The 20,715-nt window shown below is 36.6% G+C and overlaps 1 protein-coding gene across 6 annotated transcripts in view; it reads right to left on the reverse strand.

The window, feature by feature from the left end:
- BIRC6 (baculoviral IAP repeat containing 6) overlaps positions 1 to 20,715 on the reverse strand; it is a 173,445-nt gene that overhangs the window by 140,648 nt on the left and 12,082 nt on the right. For all 6 annotated transcript variants that reach the window (XM_053972189.1, XM_053972187.1, XM_053972191.1 and 3 more), the window contains exons 2-10: positions 17,109 to 17,290; positions 14,621 to 14,758; positions 14,007 to 14,200; positions 12,257 to 12,368; positions 10,947 to 11,029; positions 9,561 to 9,783; positions 9,299 to 9,459; positions 7,390 to 7,448; positions 5,286 to 6,680 (exon numbers count right to left, since the gene is read on the reverse strand). In XM_053972189.1, the coding sequence (XP_053828164.1) occupies positions 5,286 to 6,680; positions 7,390 to 7,448; positions 9,299 to 9,459; positions 9,561 to 9,783; positions 10,947 to 11,029; positions 12,257 to 12,368; positions 14,007 to 14,200; positions 14,621 to 14,758; positions 17,109 to 17,290 (2,547 nt within the window). The remainder of the gene's footprint in view (positions 1 to 5,285; positions 6,681 to 7,389; positions 7,449 to 9,298; positions 9,460 to 9,560; positions 9,784 to 10,946; positions 11,030 to 12,256; positions 12,369 to 14,006; positions 14,201 to 14,620; positions 14,759 to 17,108; positions 17,291 to 20,715) is intronic.

The following is a 20,715-nucleotide window of genomic DNA, read 5'->3' on the forward strand; positions in this document are numbered from 1 at the left end:
AGAACACTTGAAAAATGTCATCAAGAAAGCAATCCCAAAACCTCACTTGGAGACACTCCACTTTAAACTACTCTAGGAGATTTTAGCTATAAAATTCTGCCTTGAATTTGAAAAAATAAAATGCAATTGAATAGGGACAAGTGAAAGTTACCATGTCTAGAAAGACATAATTAAAAGCCCTGTTACAAGATTAAAAAAAAAAAAAAATCAGCTAGACAGCAGTTCTGTAAGAGAGGTTCTTGTGAATCAGATAATAAACCTCATTCAATTTCCTGCTCAAAAGTGCAAACATTCCACTATGTATACACACACATGGTATGTACAAACTCCAGAGCTGCTTGAGGAATTCATCTGTAGGATTACTGGGCCTGGTTTTGCATATCTCATCAAGAAACTTGTGGACTGACTTGATCAGATCTTTTGGGAAGGGAAAGTAAAGGCTGCTTTGTTTTCTTCTTCTTCTGTAAGTTTGAAAGGATTGGAGATATTCAGCTTGAGACAATAAATGGTTGGAGAAGGACAGCACTTAAATAAACTCTGTTTTTCCCTCCTTTTTTGAAGAAATCTCTTTGCTATATTCATAATGAATGGTACAACAGATACGACTCCAGTGACAAAGATGATAGAGACTAAACACTAGTGAAAAAAATTATCATCAAGGGCAACATGCAGCAGGAGAAATTTCATGAGCAGACTGTTAAATCTCTGTCTTGAAGATGTTTGCAAATGGTGATCAGTAGTCTGTTTCTGAATGGGTAAGTATAATTGACCTTGACTTGAAGATGAGCTCTTAGCATCACTTCCAATACTAATTCTGATGTAGAAAAAAAAATTGACTTCTCAAATCCTATTAGACTCCATTACCAAAAAAAGGTAGAAAATTGAAAATACTGAATTGATTCCTGAACTTCAAATACACAGGACAGACAAAGTCTAATGACAAGGAAGACGCAATCTAAATCAGAAAAAAAACTACAGAGTGTGATTACTACACTATTTACAACTTAAGAGCAAGAAAGGTGTTATAAATGAAAGGCACAAGATTTGAAAAAATCAATTCTCAAATGTATCCAAGTGCCATCCAATTCTGCCAGGTTTGCAGGTAAGAAATATCAGCATAGGCAACTCACTCTAGACATACCAAAATCCAGCCTGAAAAAATACTGTTTCTGACAAAAGGGAGGGACTAAAAAACCTTTGTTATATTGTAGCACCTTTAAACTGTTATAATGTAACAGATTCAAAACTTCAGGTGAGCACAATCCAGCAATAAAAAACTGTATCTGACCCTCTTAAACACAAGATGCTAAACTTTAAATATCAAAAGACCACCCAACAGCAGTATCTCAATTTAAAAACAGTACCTGCTGCCTTGTTTTAGAATAAAGAAATTATTTATTTTCTTACTTATTATATTGAATATCATAAAAGCAGAGTTTAGACTCTTACTAATGATACAAGAGAAAACATCTGAACCCTCATATGAGAGCAGACAAAGCACTAGTAAGAGAGATATTAAATACAGTCTACCTTGGCCAAGGGGAAGAGAAGGAAGCAAAATTCAAAGAGACGAAGTTCTTAACAGAACTGGAAACAAGAATATACTTGCACATGTTCCCCCAGAGGTCAAGCTCAGGTAATCCTTGCAGAAACAGGTAAGTACCTGAAGCTGACACCAAGAGGTAACATTCTGAAGCATGACTCACAAAGATGGATGACATCAAAAGCAGGTCTAAAACATCTTTCCACAAAGCCACTCCAGATCTGAAGCACCAATTCACGCAGAGGTTTCTTTTTCAGTCCTATCTTAGAGGCAGCTATGGAAAAATTTCATATAATCTACCAATGGAAACAATACATCAACAAGCAGGAGAAACAGAAGAAAATGCTATTCTGCATTCAGAACTTTCTGACATTAAAGTACCTCTTTCCCTACTCTGATGTCCCAAACAAGTAAAGAATACACTGCTCATGCCTGAATATTTTCCAACATCATCCAAGCATTTCCAATGCATGTGCACTCCAAAACTTTCACTTTAAATTTTCATTTATGTCTTTGTACTACAAGCTCCTTTCTAGACAGAATAATGTTGAACACATCAGTGAATACAGTTATTCTACTTTCAGTGTACCCATCTAATGCTGTCAGACTGCAGGCACCGTCCCACATGTGGCAGTAAACCTAGAGAAGCAAACACCTCTAAGTGATTTGCAAAGAAGCCTAAGAAATCAGCACTCAAGAAAAAAACAATAACAGCAAAACCCTCCATCTTCAGCCACCTAGCTAAGCAAAAAATTCTACCCATTTAAAGCAAAAGTTTAAAGGACAGTTATTATTCAAGACAAGGGAAATTATGCAAAGCCTATTTGATATATTAAGCTATTCAAACATACAATAAGATATAGGATTTTAGAAGTTGAAGTTCTTGATTTGCTTTTTCTTCTAGTGTTCCTGAATTTTATACCTTTTATGCCGTATTTATAAACCTTTCAGTTCAAGTCATTCTTTACCAAGTGATGTATTTTTTTAATTTTTTTGACTTGGAGGCTTCAGACATACCTAGCATCAGATCCTGAAATCCAGACCTCTAAAGGACATTGACCCCTAAGTATTTATGATGGCTTTGGACTTAATTTCTCAAAAGTGAGAAAAATATAATAATGACTGATATGCTAAAAAAGGAATAGAAATTGAAAGCCTCTAAAGACATTTAAGCAATGAAAACAATGAACTCCAAAGTCCATGGCTGAGCAGAAAATAGACATATAGTGGGTGAAAATTAAAGATAAGAATAATCAGTGTTTATTTTTTTTAAATAAACAAAGTACTATATTCAAAAGAAGACCCTTGGAGGCTGACTTGATACCCGTAGCATACTGGGCTACAGAAGAAAAAATATCCCAAAATCTCAGTCATCTTAAGGGCAGCATGAACAAAAGAAATTCAAAAAAAGCTATTGATAAATTACTAGATGGGTATTATAATATTGAGAGAGATTTACTGCAAAGGCAGAATGATGTGCTTGTCCATTACAAGTAAGATGGAAGTATTCTCCAGTCAGTAACAGGGATGGTGGTTATCTAGGCAGAGAGAAAATACTCCTATACACACAGAATGTGTGATGCTTCCAGCTCAAGAAACCTGTATATTTTACACTCCATGCCCCAAAGAGGTTTAGATAATACCAAAAGCTACAATAATATGATTACCATACACACTAACATTGGATGGAAAAGTACCATGCAAAATAATCCCTTTAACTTTTATCATGAATCTTAAAACACAAGAAAGGCAAAAGAGATTTGATGAAAGAAATTGATAGTAATAAAATTCTGTAGGAAAAAAAAAATCTATTTGGAGGCCTTTTCAATGAGATTGCAGTTTGATCGGCTAAGTATAAAGTCAAAACATTATGACATGGTGTCCTGGAGTGACTTTATGATGCTTGTATCCCCATTCATCTGTTTAGCCCGCAAATAAGTTTTGCACTTTTAAGACTGCTTCCGAAAGCGAAGCGGGGGAGAGAAGAAGAGCGGAGTTTGTTACCAGAAACTGCACTCACTCCTCCACATTCCTGCTGCTGGACTGTGCTGTCTGCAGCACGGACAAACAGTGGGACAGAGCTCTCCTTTGCTTTTAGTTACTTTTTAGCTAGCTGAGACAGAGAAGTTCCCTGGACTGTGGTTTTTCTTTTTCTTGTAACTGTTTAAACCTGCTCTGGACTGAACACCAGAGGAGCACCTGGAACTCGCACTTGTGGCCCACCGGGCCGGGCCATGGCATTTCCAGTGGTGGAGGGACTAACAACAGACTGGGTGAGCTGAGCTACAGCCCACGAAGGGCTTTCTGAGTTTGTCATCTCTTCAGATTGGCAAGAAGTTTTATTGTTTAATATTGTTCACTTTTTGTGCTGGTGAATGCTTTGCCTGTTAAAAAAACCAGGTTTTTTCCTACTTTTCTCCAAGGAAATCTTTTACCGAACCAGTTGGCGGAGGGGCCACTTGAATTTGCTTTCTAGAAGGACCCCTTTGGAGGTTTTCTCCCAAATATGCCCTAAACCAGGACACATGGATATGATATGATAGAACAGTTTTCAGAGGCAAGTAACCTTTCAACTAAGAGTTGCATTTTAACTAGGAAAAAGCGTGCATTATTAAATACAGCTGAAACTGTTTAATAGATATTTCTTCAAAAGCAGTCACCGAAAGAGAACAATTTAGTAAATATAAATGTTACCCTTGGGAACCTGCAAACGTAAATACCAGTCACAAACTTGCAATGTTTTCATTAGTATTTAAAAAACAAATCTGAAATGCCCACTTCCAGAAATCTTTGTAGGTGAGTGAGAAACACGGAGCCTTTAAGAAAACGGAGATGTTTACAATAAACTTGACTTTATCTGATGGAAATAACAAGTAAATCTGATTTTACAACTGCTCATAGCAGCACTTTATAATTAGTGCGACACCATCATGAAAGGAAAAAAGGTATCAATTTCAATTCTTCAAAGAAGCTCAACATGGTATCGTGGGAATTTATTTGAAATGTATGAACCACCCCATCAGCTTAGCCCCTCTGAGAGCCTAAGCATTTCCTTCACAGCTGCAATCAACTGCAGATGAACTAAACAGAACACTGGGACATGGAGGAACTCAGCTGGATGACACTCAGAGCTGTTTCCAAAGTGACACAAGGAAACAGGAGTTGTGTGGTGGTTTAGGGACTTTTATGAAGTAGCTGTTACCTGGGCTTGAGTTACACTCCCCTCCTACCTGCCCCCTTCCCCAAAATGCCTTGTGTTCATTTGGAAACAAAGAATCCGGCATAAATAGTCTGGCTCTAACACTCAAGAAAGTACAGTCCCAACTGCAAAAAGCTGAAGCAGAACCAGAAGCATGCTACCTGAATGAAAATACACTGGGATAAGGTATAAAAGCATTATCTTCTCTGCTCTCTTGAATATAAATCAAGTACAGGGAGAAGACATTTTTCCAAAATGGGATCTCTCTATCACAGAAATAATTACATACAATAATGACTTTTATTTGGTTTTGATTTAAGAAAACCTGTGCCTCTTTAAGAATTAAGACACACGCAAGAATTACTGCCATTCTAGAGATTAAAACTGACATTTAAGGCAAGGAATTAACTAGAGTCAATGCTTCCTAGACCATTACATTTTACGTAAATTCAGTGGAATTTGAAATTTAGATTCTAAATTCTGTAACATAATCCAAATACAGTAAAATCAATATTTTTTTAAAAATTTGAAGAAAAATCTTACCTTTGGTGCATGCACATAATCTGTCTGTGCCCGAACAGTATATCACAGAGACAAACATATCTGGTTCCTCAGTGCCCTCTTTTTTAGGTGGCTCCACTTTGGCCAGAATTTCAAAGTTTGAAAGATCTAGTATTTTTACATATCCTCCCTGAGTAGTTATTACCAGGTGCCCAAGAGTAGAGATCTCAGATCTTCTCTCTCTCCCACTGCCATTTTTAGAAGATAATTGTATTTCCTCTACAGGCTCCTCACAGTCGTCCTCTCGATTATCCAATATATCTGGTGGGAGCAAAATCATTGAGGTAATTGTGTCTTGGGGGTCTTTGATATGCTGGATTTTTACTGGTTCCTCCTCTAGAGTAACTATTCTAGTGGCATAATTCATCTTATAAAGCACTAGGTATCCACCACTAACACTTCTCTGTTCAGGCTGAATTATTAAAGGAGTTGGTACATCTGCTGGTGACTCATGCTGGATTACATCAATACTCGTGCCATTCACTACAGCAAGACTTGATTCTAGTTCCCCCTTCCTTCTATTACATAGTGCTGAGTTTAATTTATTTAAATTATTCAAGGCCTCTACTTGATTTATTGCACTCAGAGATTCAACAGGACAAGTCCGCAGTCCTACTAAGAGATGAACTCCATCTGCACAAGGTGTGATTGAATCTACACACAGGTTCTCCTCCTCTGCAAACTTGGGCAGACGCAGGCACTGAACCAAAGTCCCAGGCTTGGGAACCATAGAGCTCCACTTGTCCGAGTCCGGAGATGTCAGGTTGGCTGCAGCATCTGCAAACTGCTGAATGTAAGTCACAGGGGGGTCCTGTAACAGCAACTGTTCCTGACTGTCCAGCTCCATTTCAATGATCTGTGGAACTGTGAAACCATCATCATGTATACTTTTACTCATAATATTGTTCATCTGTGAAAAGAGTTTTCCTGCTTTTTCATCAGACTCCTTAATGCTGTACAGCAGCAATACAGGCAAAGTCCTCCTTACCAGAGGGGAATTCAGTTCTGAATTAGTGCAGGATTCGTTGTCAGTTGATCCCTGTTCCGAGACACTCTCACCTCGAGTCCTGCTTAAGCCATCCAGTGATCTCTGAGAGTTACTGCTAACGGGAGAGGTAGCAGGTGATTTGTATGTTAATAGACCTCCAGCTAATAAACAAGGAAAGGGAATGTTGTGTTGTTCTAGATGTTTTTCCTTCATCTTTTCACTCTTACAGTTGGCCAAACAGGGATTTGCCCCAAGTTCTTCTAGATCTTTAACTGTGTCCTCCAGAACATTTGCAACAATTTCCCACTGAAGTTTTTCAGGTTGCTGAAGAACGCTGAGAGCTGTTATATCAAGGCTGACTTCCATAGTTTCTTTTTGTGATGTATGCCCTTTAAAACAAAAACATTTAACATAATACAAATGCTCAAAAGACAAAACAGGAATCATACTGCAAGTATAACAGTTTGTCAGAAAAAAAGGATCTGTTTCTACATCTCATGCTCTTTTTTTCCCTACTTGGTGATCCTTACTCAAAGATGTAAACCAATTATAGAAAATAAACATGTAGTCCTCCCTCCCTCAAAATTTCTGACTCAATCTCTAAGAAAATAACACAAGAACACCATGCATAACACCATTGCTTCCATATAAAATCTTTATTCAGTAAGAAATACTTTATCAAAGTGCATACCCTTAGGGAAACAAGACACAGGAACTCTTTCAGCAATCCCCTGAATTTAAAGGGTTTCATACAGCTGTAATTTGTTCCTGTTCTAAGAAACTTCTTTTATCTTGGTTTGTGTGCTTTATTGACAGCAAGATAAGCAATACCTGTTGTCAAGTAAGACATTTATTAACTAACAAAGTGCAGTTTTTCTTTTCTCCTGTATGCCATCTCTCCATCATACAAATACCAGCATTCCTTTCAATGGTCAATCAATTGAAAAATCCTTTTCCAAGGTAAATACTTTTCCTTTTTTTCTAATACAGTGACTATAATATCATCAGTTTTGACAGGGTTCTTTTAAAAGCCTGGAAGAAGAATTTCCCCTTTGACCTCTAAACTATGACATATATAACAGGTCAGATATAACCTACCCGTAACAGATTCCGATCTGGAATGCTCTTCACTGTCTGAATCCTCCAGTAAGTCATCACTGAAAAAAAAAAAAACAAAAAAACCACATTAATGACACCATGTAAATGCTAACTGCATGCTTATTTTTAATTAAATTAATAAAAATTCATAAAAACCACAATGTGTACTATAGCTGGCCATTCCTTTTAGCCAGCATTGTTCATCCACTGATGAGTTCATCACAGACACCAACAGCAAAGACTTTTTCCTCCACTATTGAAACAGTAGACTAGATTTCTTTTTGCCTCATTCTACTATTGTATTTCCTACAATTCAGGCCTAAATGGAATTAAAATAAAAAACAGTTCCAGGAATCTTTCCAAGAAAAATAAAACCATACAATCAGGACATCTAAAAATTAGTATCAACATCTTCAAATTCCTCAAAATCATCTCTGGAACGTGGAGCTGGCAGACTGGTCTTCAATTCTAGAAAGCAATTTTGTAGCTAGTACTGAAACAAGGATGAACAGTGTTGTTGGTTTTAAAAATACTGCCAGAAAAATCTTTTTGTCATAAAATCAGATTCTGTTCAAGACACCTTTTCAAGAGAAATAGACCCCTGAGTAGTTCTAATAATATAAAAATAATTAATGCATCTGACTTTTCCAATAAAGGAAATTATTATTTCTTCTATATATATTACAGGCTCATTACACACAGGAAGACAGTAATCCCTTTGCAGCTTCAGGTAAAACTACTCACAGTACCAAGTCAGATCCTCAAACTTCAACAAACTGGATGCTTATTCCTCATATCCAAGTAACAGATCCTTGTGGGGTCAAACCTGATCAACATGGCAGACATAATTCAATACTTTGATTCTGATCCAGCTTCCCCTTAAGCGGAGAACTGATAGTAAATTCCATGTAGGTTAAGTGAAATGGAAGATGCTTAGTTCTAGGCAGTATGATTGCACTGTCCTTTATCCAGCTCTTAAAATTGGTTTAATTCTTTAACCATTAAGGAGCTCCCAGCCCTAAAGCTAGAGTAAGAGTTCAGGCAGCTGCTGATGTTGCCCATGTCAGCAGAAGAGCAAGCTTCGTATTTGCTCTGCACTACTGTAGATATCACACTAAGCTTAAAACCAAAGATTTACCTCTCTGTGCATATAGCAGTATTGTTACCTTCTTCTTAATACTGAAGTTTAAGAAGAAACATTCAGAAAACTAGCAAGCCTCCCCAGTCAACTTTTGTTCTAAATTTTCCAACAGCTATTCACTCTGTTGAGCTTTGGTAAGATCAGACAAGAGCTCCCAGTAACAGACTGCATGAAGCATAAGTGAAATACTACTTTTTCTCACATCACAGTTTCAAAGCACTGACATACCGTCTAGCTTATCCAAACCCTTGCAACATGACTATCTAATTGTTTTAGAGTCTGTATACATGTACTAAAAGTATGCAAGGAAGTACAAATTCCTAGCACATCCATACAGTTTATTTTCAGAGTGACATAACCAGAGATTACAGAGAAGCAATCAGAAAAAAAACATGTTCCAGAAGTCCATGAGGAGCCTTTCCTTTAAAAGTCTGAAATGTATAATCCATAACTAAAATGAAAAGCTGATCCAAAACTTATATTCCTTTCTCTTTTTACTCTGCCTCTGAAACATGAGCATAGAGCAGCAATGAGATCTGCAATTTCTCTGCTAGTGGAGTATAAAACTGGAACAGCAGGAAACTGGCTTAAAAAACAGAAATTTAGATTAGTCTTTTTCAAGTGTTGAATTGTGTACAAATACAGAGTGACTAAAAATATTATTTCCATAAAAAGAAAATTACCAATCTTATGTTTCACAAAGCATGACTTTGCTAAATGGCATTTACCACTCAAACATCATATTTCTCACTTGGTAGGCTGGCATACCTGTCTCCTTCTAATTTTGGTATGTCTGAGCAGCTAGAGGAATCTTCTAACCATGCTAGTGTTGGTCTCCTTGAGTCAACCCCTGAGCTCTGTTCTCCTGATAACATAAGTTGCTGCACAATAGCGGGATCATATGCATTGATTTCAAATTTTAAGTGGACCTGAGAAATGACAATAAAAAACAGAAGAGGTATTTGATTTTGAATCAAGATATGCCTGATCAGTAAATAGTTGATGAAAAATAATTATTTATTTTGCATACCTTCATAAGTTTGGAAACATCCCATATGCAGATCTTTCCTCGTTTTGTTGCAGCAGCTAGAAAATGAGGGCAACTTCCAGATCCAAAGCAGGTTATTCTGTCAGTGCCATCTGTGCAGGGAAATTGCGCTGGACTTGTTGCCAGTGTGACTGAAAGAGGTACATTCTGAGTGTGCTCACCCTTGACAAATGGACAGTTTGGGGAATGTCTCTCATGTTCAGACCTTTCCAGATTAAAAACAAACACAGAAAACAGCCATTTTTTATTGTGAAAACTACACACAGCATATACAAGCTAAGCTCAAGAAGTGAAGCTGAAACAGAACTGTTTGAACGCTATGGCAGTCAACCATACAAGAGAGTTCTGAAGTTTCTAACACAGCTTTCCCCTGCTGATTCTCAATAGCAGACTGTATTGAAGACTTTGATCACTCAATGTATATTCATATTCAAATGGATCAATCTACACAATGCTCTTAATATAATTAGCCCATTAAAAAAAAAAAAATGTTCTATAGGCAGTAGCCAATCATGCCCCCATGAAGAAAAACCCAGATTAAATTACCGTACATTAAAACTCTAATGTTACAAGTAACTTTAGAAGCAATGTCCTGGTTTTAGTTCTATATCCATAATTTAAAAAAATCAAAACTGGAAACAGTCCTGAATGTCACATTAACCAAGAAGCACAGAAAAAAACGAATCTTGATATACAACTAAGGCAGAGACTTGACAAAGAGCAATTACATGGCTACAAAATGTCTTGAAAATCGTAAGTGAAAGGAGTAGACAAAAACTATGAAGATAATATTACAAGGAAAAGTTTCCAGCAAGTCAGGAATCCGACGTGTTCAAGAAAAGATTATAAATTACCAACTATTCAAGAAAAAATTACATTAAGAACTCTTTAATCAGTGTAAGGTCCCACATTTCTGTCACTATGCACAATTTTAGATGATTCAGGAAACTAGTAATGGATACTGCAATTTCACAAAAAAGGCAAATATGCACTACGCAGCCATGGCAGGTTTTGAACCTGAAAAGAGATGTATTCTAGTCACAATCAAATAGAAAACTTAGTTTAGATCCCTGCAAAGAAGTATTGGCTGACAACTCTCAAGGAGCAATTTGAAATGAAAAAGCAAATCAGAATTAAGAAATAAAACCAACTACATTTTTTTTCTTTTAGTATTATACAGAAATTCGATATAGTACATCAAATATTTTTGTGATTTGTTCCATGGAATCATTTTGGAAACCCATTCTTGTCAATGACTTGTTCTAAACTCACCAGAAATACCATTGAGGTATGTTGATTTTTGTCCTTTGAAGATTTCTAACCTCTTCAGTGCAAATTTAGGTGTACTTCACACATCATTAAACTTACCAAGGTTCATCTGTAGGTTCCCAGCACACCAAGCACACACTACAGGTAAAGCACATGGCTCTGTCATCTCCTGATGAAGCAGGCTACGAAAATAGGAAGAAACACTTGAAATTTATATAGTTATGTACTACAAAACACTTTTAACTAGGTGATCACGTTCTTTCCCATTAGTGACATACTAAAGCATCACACCAAACATATAAAAGGCCACAAATCATATACTACGAAGTGGCAGCATTTCACATTAAAAAAAGAATACACATTACTGTAGAAGAGATCCAGAACTAACATTCATGCAAGTCATCGGATGCAAACCACAGACATAGAACAGAAATTACTTTTTTTTCTTTGGCAAAATTTGTAACTGCAGCAGAATACATGCTTGGATAAACACGGGTTAAAAAATATTCCTACCAATCTCTTAGGACATAAAGTATTCTCTACCACTCCTCTGCAAAGAACAGTTCTTACTAGCTGAAGTAACTGAGGAAAAACAATCAAAATTTCCATTCTCTTAAAATTTAGCATTTTCATGACTTCATTTCAAGACATGCTTCGGAATTTGCAGATGCAATTCCAACATATGAATTCCCTGCATTTCTCCTTCTGTGCAAGTTTAAGAAATCATCCAAAAACTTCATTCACCTATCACGCTTTACAGCTGACAGAATGAAACAGACAATATTGCTGTCAAATGACAGGCAATGACCAGCCATCATTATCTATATCCATATTATATTTTTTTAAAGCAGGAATAATTTCAAGGAATGAAAAATGGAAATAAGCAAAAGTAGTGGAATAAAACATTGAGATTTGTATTTATTCACTAAGCCTAACAATTTAATGTGATCTAGGACCTCTGTTCGATACTATAAAGTTCTACTAGGAAAGTATGTTTAGGGAACTCCAGTGCCAAGCTTACTGCTTTTTTGCTTTACTTGGAATATAAAAAGGATTATTTACTCAACAATCTAACAAGGAGAAAGACAGATTCTATGTAACAACCAACTTCATCTCTATTACTGTTAACTCAGATTAATCTGATATTTCAAAAAGTTTTGTATGCTGAAGTTCAGAACAGTATTTTCAGTGATCTGTACAAAAAAAAGGAAAAAAAAGAGGCAAACTCAAGGCACCAATGCCCCTTGAAACTTAAAAGAAAAAGCTGAATGACAAAGTTTTTATGGTTTATGTGTAATTGAAGGAATCCATTAAAAACAGAAAAAAAACCCTACTAGAAAACATCACCATCTTTTTTCCCCTGCCCTCCCACCTGAGGAACAAATACTAAGAACAACTAAATCTCTTACCTGGTGATAGAACCCAGCTTGAGCCATAGGATCTGGCTGTGCCCACCGATAACCCACATGAGGCCATGAAGTGAATGTCTCCCGTCTGTTAGCTTCACTATACATCAAAGACCTAGAAAGGTGGAAAACTCTACATTACCCAAAATTGCCACTTAAAATTAAAAACCCAAACTATTTATAAGACTTTCAGTGCTTTAGTAACCATTAAAAATAGCACAAATAGTAACCTATAACTTACACATAAAATGATAATTAATTATTACAGGAAACTTACAAACTTCCCTCACTTGGGTGCTTAAAGTACATCCCCAGTAAAAAACGAAAAGCCACACAATAACCTATGGACCTTAAAAGCAGGATTAAGAAAATAAGTTTCCAGGTAGCCTATTTGATCTACCTGCAGGAAAGCATCAGATACCCAAAGCTATTCTGCATTGAAGGCAGGTGGAGAAACTAGCCCAACAGAACTGCAAGAGAGTTGAATTTTTTTTAACATGACAACCACTGCAAAAATTTGGGGTTCTTAGTTAAACAGATATCAATATGCATATTTACAAATACTCTAAAGTGATATTTTGGGCTTAACTAAATACATGGTACAACCCTCCAGCCCAGTCATCACTCACTACATATTATAATACTTGTAAATTTTAAACTACTACATTCCAAAATATGAACCCCTCTGCTAGTCAACAGTTAAGTAGTTCCTCTCTTTTCCACATTCACTCAGTGCATGTCTCTCATCTGCAATAGCACATAAGAAATGAGGATCAGTTTTTCTTTTCCCTTGATAGAGTTTTGTTCTCCCAAGAACTAGGGCTGTTAGATGGAAATGTGCCTTATTTCCTGTTTCTGCTTCTCAGTTTCAGGAGATTTCTGCTGTCTTATAAGAGAATGGAAATATTAAACATTTTCTGCCAAGGAAGTAATCTAGTCTAGCAACACTCACATAAGAGCTATCTTAACTTGACATTATACCAGCTCAAGAGGCAAATCTTGGAAGAGCTCTAATCAAAATACAATGTGGTAAGGTACAGGTAGACCTGAAGGCTTGGGGAAGGAAAGCTAAGAGATGAAATCAAATTAATTAAATTATTTGAGGTGTAAGAAATGGAACACACATGCAAAATAATATTTGTACAGACACTTTCAAGAAAGAAAGATTTATAAAATTAGGAGATTCACCAGTATTCTAACTAGTCTCAGCTTATGAAGGTTAAAATAATGGGTTACTTGCTAGTGTATACCTTACCACTTGGATCAGAAAGAAAAGAAGCAGCAATCTGAGGTTAAATGTTCTCTTACCCCAAACATGTAGCAGTTGACTATAGAGTTCAGAAGTAGCATATATATGGTCTGCAAAAGTAACTTCCTAAACTTCTAAACCGTAAAACATAAGCATGACTCTTTCTTGTAAGAAGGAAAAGCAATTGACTTCAGGATACAATGTAGTAGGTATTTAAGGCTTCAATTCTTACCTGTCTTGAAGTGTAGATTGGGATTAAGAGCAAAGTAAATTCAATTTGCATTAAAGTTGAAATCCAGATAGTCTTGTGGTGTCCATAAAGGCTTTGCTAAATTCAGTAATATGTATGGCACAGCACGCATTAAACAGTTAATTAGCTGTATGTGTAAGAGCAACGAAGTACAGAATAGGTCTAACTCTTTGGCAACTAAGTTGAAGTCATCTAAGAGCTTATCCTGATACAACTAAGGGGTCAAATTCATCACTTATTTTGTCTCAATATACCTGTCCACAGATCGCCCAGGTCCCACACCAAGCTCTGGACGTGCGCTGGGCAAGAGGTAAGATAACCTATCCATCACAGAGGATGCTACAGGTAAGGCAGCAATATTTTGATTTATCTTCTTGAGTTCATTTACAATGGCACTGGCGACAGACTTCAAAACATGATGAGGAAGGTGGAACGTAACCGTTGCCCACTAAATAAGAAAAAAAGTGTCTAGGTTTTAAAATTTTAACATCTAAACAACAAACACATCAGAAGAGTGTCAAAACCACCAAAACCAAACACATGTGATAAAAAGAAATACAACAACAGACACACAAAAGCAACATGGAGCATAACAAAAGGAAATTCAGTAACTTCAAATTTTAAGTTGGGTTTATTTATTATTTATTATTCATTTGGGTTTATTTCTTTACTTAATCAGCAAGAAACTAATCTTGTTTATTCTCTTACCAAGTGAAGCTTCACAAATAAAACTAAGGAACAGATAATATATTCCACTGTCTTCAAACAAAATCCATCACACTGAGTCATAGATTTTGTATGTTTCAATGGTAGACACACGAATTAGACTTGGAAATCCATGTTAGACAGTACAAAGACAAATTCTTACCTTTGCAACTTTATGATTTGCTGCTGTTTCATGTGAGGTATTTTTTAAGCCATCCTTCAGTTGAGTGATGAACAAATCATATCCCTCTGTGCTAGAAACATCTACTTTTTCTATGCAAGCAGATAACAGCTGCTGAGCCTAAAATGCAGATGTGCAAGCAAAGTTAGCATCCACACTGAGTAACTACAACAGGAATTATGCTTGTTTCATTACTCTTGGAAATGTCCTTTGCCAGATCCTACTTTATCATATATCAGTATAATTCCCATAAAAGATCCAGACCTGAGTAAGATGCTCCAAATCTTACTTCACAGGCCAACCCACAGATAAACTTCAGCAATGGTAACAGTAATTACTACAAATTCTCTCAAGGACAATATTACCAAATGTTAAAAAAGTCAGTCACAAAAGTTAAAACAGAAGATATTTTAAAGCAAGGAATGAGAAGACAACTATTGCCCAATGCCTGCTCTTCAAAAGGATTCATTCAGCTTTAACAACAAAAAGTGACAGCAAGAACAAAAGTCTTGCCATTTTCTGAGTACTTTTGTAACTTCAAAAAGGTAGATATTAATGAGAACAACCACACTGCAATAAAATTAGAGATAAGTTACTTACAATGCTAATACAGCGAAGCTGAAAAATGAAGCAAAGAAAAACCCACGCCAGTTTAGAAGTTAGTTCTTAAAACTCAAGACATAATGCAGCTAGAAAAGAATGGCATATGCATCCATTTATAGACATTTTCTTCCAAGTCTCATCTGTTTCCAGCTTATCCCTCTGTCTGCTAACTTCACATTGACAGGTAAGATTTAAAGGCACAGAGCATTCTAAATCTGCAGTTAGGTGGGTAAACATCTGAAAAATTACAGGAATTCTTTCAAGTTACAAATATAGGGAAGTATTTCCAAAGGACAATGGTCAGCCAGTCCTTTAAACAACCACAAACCGCTTGAAACAGAACAGACCAAAAGGCCCCTTAGTTAAGTCCTTGGGAAGTTCAAGGGAAGAAAGACTGAAATAAGGCGAACCAGCCCCCTAGCTAAGGTTGTATCAGAAGAATAACAGATAGACTGTGCAGTTCCTAGATTTTAGTGCTCTATGGCAAATTCAAAACAGTATAGAGATTGCTTCATAACTTGTTAATGCTGACAATTAGAAATGCATAAAGGTGCACTGCACTACCAGCAAATCAAACTACTTAAAAGACTACTTAAATTAAGTGCAAAAATTTGCAGAAAAGTTCTAGAGACAAAAAAAACACTAAACACCCTTCCTTGGATGAAAGTTCTTGACCTTTCTATGATGAAAGAGGTGGACAGATGTGTTTGTATGTTATTTGCTTAGTATTTACTATGTTTTTCCATGGTCTGGGTTACCACCTCTTTAAAATTAAAAGAACTTGAGACTGATAATGTTTTGCCTTCTTCCTCACTGATCTAGTAATGAAACTCCCAAAGCTATTACTACTGAACTCCGCATTTCTTTTTCTACAGGAAGGATGTTTACAGAGAAGTGCTGTAAATAAGGGTCTGTAAACTCTTTAGAACCAAAGAATCTCTGTGCCAAAAACTGACACAAACTTATAGGTTGTATTGAACCATGTGAGACTGCAAACCCATCACAGCAGACCTTGTGAAAGACAATCCTGACCTCTGACACTTTCTTCACATTCAGCCACACATACCAAGATTCTTTAGTAACACACAAAGGGTATAAAAGTGATGCCAGTGGGCAGCAAACATCAGGAAAGCTTTCTTTAGAAACCCCTATGAAGCATTTTATTGCTGTTACTCCTACTCAAGTCACATAGTTAAAAACCTCACATATAACATACATTCTTGATTCACATTCATATGTAAATAATTTACATCAATGCTGAGGATAAACAAATTCAACAAAAGCCTAAGCATTACACTCTAAGCAGAAATGTCTACATTAGCTTCTCTTAAAGTGATAATAAATGCTCAAACCACAAAGTACTGTGTTACAGCTGATCCAAACATAAAAGGGAAGACAGGTTTGCAGAAAAAAAGTCTTTTGTTAGGCCAGCTGACCTTGCTAGAAAACTTAGATTCCAGCTCTAACTCTTCACATGACAGAACACAGTGTTACCTGATTTCACCTTTCTTTTCCTGAAAGACTATAACAACAACAAATCAGGGATGCCTAACAGGCCAGACTGACTCCTAGAAGTGCATATAGATTCCATACACAAACACTGACAAAGGTGGGGAAATGAGTCCTTATCTTTGGTCACTAAAAAGTTCTTACTTCTGAAAAAATGCAGTCTTGAGGCATGCTCTTATTTGTTGGAGATACAGGAAACTGTGAAAAGGTATGACCCTATGACAGCTAATAACTAAGAAACTTTTCCATTACATGGTGTCAGTATCACCCTAGAAACTCAGAGTCAAATGTCTGGTTTCAGAATTTCTGACACAGTTATTTACATAGCTCTTTTCGATTCCCTCCCTCCACATCTTACCTCTGTAACCGGCAATTCAAGCTGAACCACGTCATCTTGTTTTGAAACAGGCGTTTGCAGAGCTGTGTCTAACAGTAAGATGCCATTGAGATCTTTCCTACATCCTACTGCATAATCGTCCACAAAGATCACTTTATCCACAGCAGAAATATACTGACATTTCACCCGTCCACCTGGTTTAGCTATAAAGGAAAGATAAAATGCAAGATCGAATTAGAAAAATGCTTTTATAGAAAAGACCTCTAATTTCTGTTTAGGAAAGTAATGTAACACTTTGGCAAAATCTTTGCTTCTTGAGATGATCAAAACCTAGCATCTTAGCAACCACAATTTTCACCAAGCTTTTATATTTCCTATGTTAAAAAACAAACTACCAAAATCTATACATCCCATCAATAAATGCAACCATTTTATTCCCACAGTGGAAGCAATCAATCTAAGTTCTCCTCCTACCAGGAGGCCTCAACTAGTGTTTTCAATCTTAATGCAGATGCCTGGTGTACTTGATACTAGCTGACAATCAATGATAAGAACAAAATTGTACAAATCAGCATGAACACTGAGAAAAAATTGCTAAATTACCACTAAGGCTTACTAACAGCACTTCATCAAGCAAAACAACACTTAAACTTCTCCAAACTAAGTACAGCATGTAACATGTACCAATGTCGTATGTGTTCCTTGAGACTCTACAACAGCTCATTTCTGCTCAGTGCTGCACAAGTGATGTTAGTAACAGGTTTGAGAAGTTTGGTGAAGGCAGAGAAAGACTGCCAGCAGATAAACAAGGAAAGACTGCGGCAATGGATATTATCCCCTAAAATGTTTGATGTTACTCGTCACTATTACATGTCTAAAGCTGGATAGACTGCAAAACTAAATGTAATCCATGTAAAATGCTACCTGCATAGAAGGCAAACTGCCTTCTATCACAGACAGAGTAAGCTGCCACTCCAGAAGCAGATTGTGTGTATATTACAAATACACGGACACATTCTCCAATGGCAGCTGAAAATGCTGCATCATCAACACAGATGTCTTCCTGTTGCACAGGAACAGGAGTTTCATCAAATTTTGCATTAATCATGTCCTGTCCATGCTCTCCTCTTCCCTCAGACACTGGATACTGTTTTTATTATAAATAACTTAAAAATCCCCATTTTGGTAGCTAGCACACAGTAAACATCCAGGTAAGGACAGCTACATAATTCTGTCATCTATACACTTTGATAAGAGTTAAATGGAAATTAAGACTTCTGGGAATACAGGGCACATGAATCTGACCACATTACATTTGTGGTATCCTCTCTTTGAAAATGCAAGGTAAAAGGTAAAGAACAGTTGTCAGCTGCCCTTCCCACCAAGATTTTGGAAACAATGACTCATACTCACAAAACAAAGGACATATCCCTTTGCCTGCATTAAGTATACTGCAATTGTAATCATTGATACCACAGCCAGAAACACTTGAAGAGTCCAGAATCACTTAATAGTTGTGAAGTCTTTGGTCCTTGCTCAGCAAAAAAAAGGTTCTCTGAATGGTAAACCAACTAATTTCAAACTGTGGTTTTGCCAATACACTGGAGTTCCTCACACAAGACTTTCTACAACCAACACAGCTGCAGGCAAGGAAGTAAACCATTCTACAGGAAAACAAGCTTTGTCAAAAATTCAAATACAAGTTTTAACATCTTTAAAAGTATAAGTTTCAACAACATACTGGAAACTATTATGCAAATAAACTGAACAGTATCTGATGCAGTACACTAGAAACCTCAGTAGATTCTGATGATGTTTGCAGACTATCCAGAGTGATCCAAGGGATGGATCACTACAGGACATTTTCTTTAACACATCACTTCTCTCCTCCTTCCCCCTCCCACGGAAAATGGGAAAAGCAGCTTACGCTTTCTGGCAGTGCCAACACCATGAACACTTTCTTTTGCACTTTCCTTATTTCCTGTCAAGCACAGGAGTATGCTCAAGCCCTGTGCCTAGGAGTTCAGCAGTTTGTAGGGGCCCCAGTGATTGCAGCTTTCCAGGCTAGACCATTCTTATTTTATCAATTCTGTAGTGATGTTAATGAAATCTCATAACTAAAGCAGCAAACAGCTAATATCCTCTGAGTAAATGGTCCAAATCTTTAGAAGCCAATGAAGATAACTAACGAGGCAGATAACATAGTATTTATGCTCCAGTGCAAAACAAAGTAAGCTATAACTACAGAACAAAAAATATATTGTCTGCCAGCTGTGATTTTTTTTTGTGTACTGGCTAATATTCTAGTTGGCTGTATTGACAGAAAGACTGGCCAAATTATCTCTAAAAAGTTATTTACAGTTGCTGTTTTTATTTTATTTGAAGCACATAAAAACAAAACAGGCTCCCTTAGCCTAAGTTGATGGAACTTCATGGAAATAATTCGACCAATATTTAATATTTTTCCAAAACCCAGAGTAACACATTCTGTAACTGACTAGTTTACACTAAATAGCCTCTGAGTTGCTGAGAAGCTTTTTTTTTGCAAATAGGAGTTTAATTTTAAAAGTTCACAAAACACATTTCAAGATAATTCTAATACTAGCCACATACTATAACACAGTCTACATATGGCTGATCATATGATTATAATAATATATATAATATAACCAGGAAGCCAATGAATATAGAAGTCACTGCTACAGAAGTAGTAACCTAGAAGTTATGCCTAGAAAAGTTAAATCATTCCAAAGCATTGTCAGAAGTGTTCTTTTAAACTCAGGATCAATATTTTACAATGTGCCAAAGGACTCTGCCAATACCCATTGAAAAACATAGTGGTGCCCCTCTAACATAATGTCCTGCTTGTCCAGCCTAAGTGATCTTATCTTCACAAACCACAGCTAAAAAGTTTCACATAAAATCACTAAATTATTTAAGCTAGATCATAAAAACCCAACTGTTACTCTCATTTTAGCCCCCCTTGCTTTAGCTGTAATTTATTTTGGGTGGTAGGAGAAAAAGCAGTCATCCTAAGTTTCTAATGATTTTGCTTTTCAGTCTTGGCACAAGTGAATCATAGCTTCTCCCAAAAACTCCAGCCTATCTGCCTAGGATTAAAAACAAAACAACTCACAAAGAAGTCATTAAACCTTTTGTCAGTTCCTACAAGGAAACCTGGCAGGCTGCTAGCATGCCAGAAGTGCAAATCCAGTAGCATATCACACTGTGGTATGTCATCTATCACAACAATTAGAATTAGCAACCTAAAAACTTAAAACTGAACAACCATCAGATTGCAGAAATTAAGAACCTGAGAAAAGGAGTATTTCACCTCCACCTTCTTTGTTTCAAACAACAGAGACCAGCAATTTCCTGTGATTGAAATCTGACCTACAAGAGTATTACAGAAAACAAACTTGTTTGGAGAATTCATAACAGTCTAAGCAGCATCTGGCATGCCCCCTTGCCTATGGGCATTAAGATGAACCAAACCAATTAGAGAATTAGCCTTGCATTTCAAGAAGTAGAACAATGAAAAAGTTTGTCTCTGTCTCTCTGCTAAAGATAGATTCAGCCTCAAAGTTATACAGCTTAAGAGAAGTGGCTGTCACCTGCATATGCTTGG

Source organism: Vidua macroura, chromosome 3, assembly GCF_024509145.1.
Source record: "Vidua macroura isolate BioBank_ID:100142 chromosome 3, ASM2450914v1, whole genome shotgun sequence".
In the NCBI taxonomy this organism is placed as follows: domain Eukaryota; kingdom Metazoa; phylum Chordata; class Aves; order Passeriformes; family Viduidae; genus Vidua; species Vidua macroura.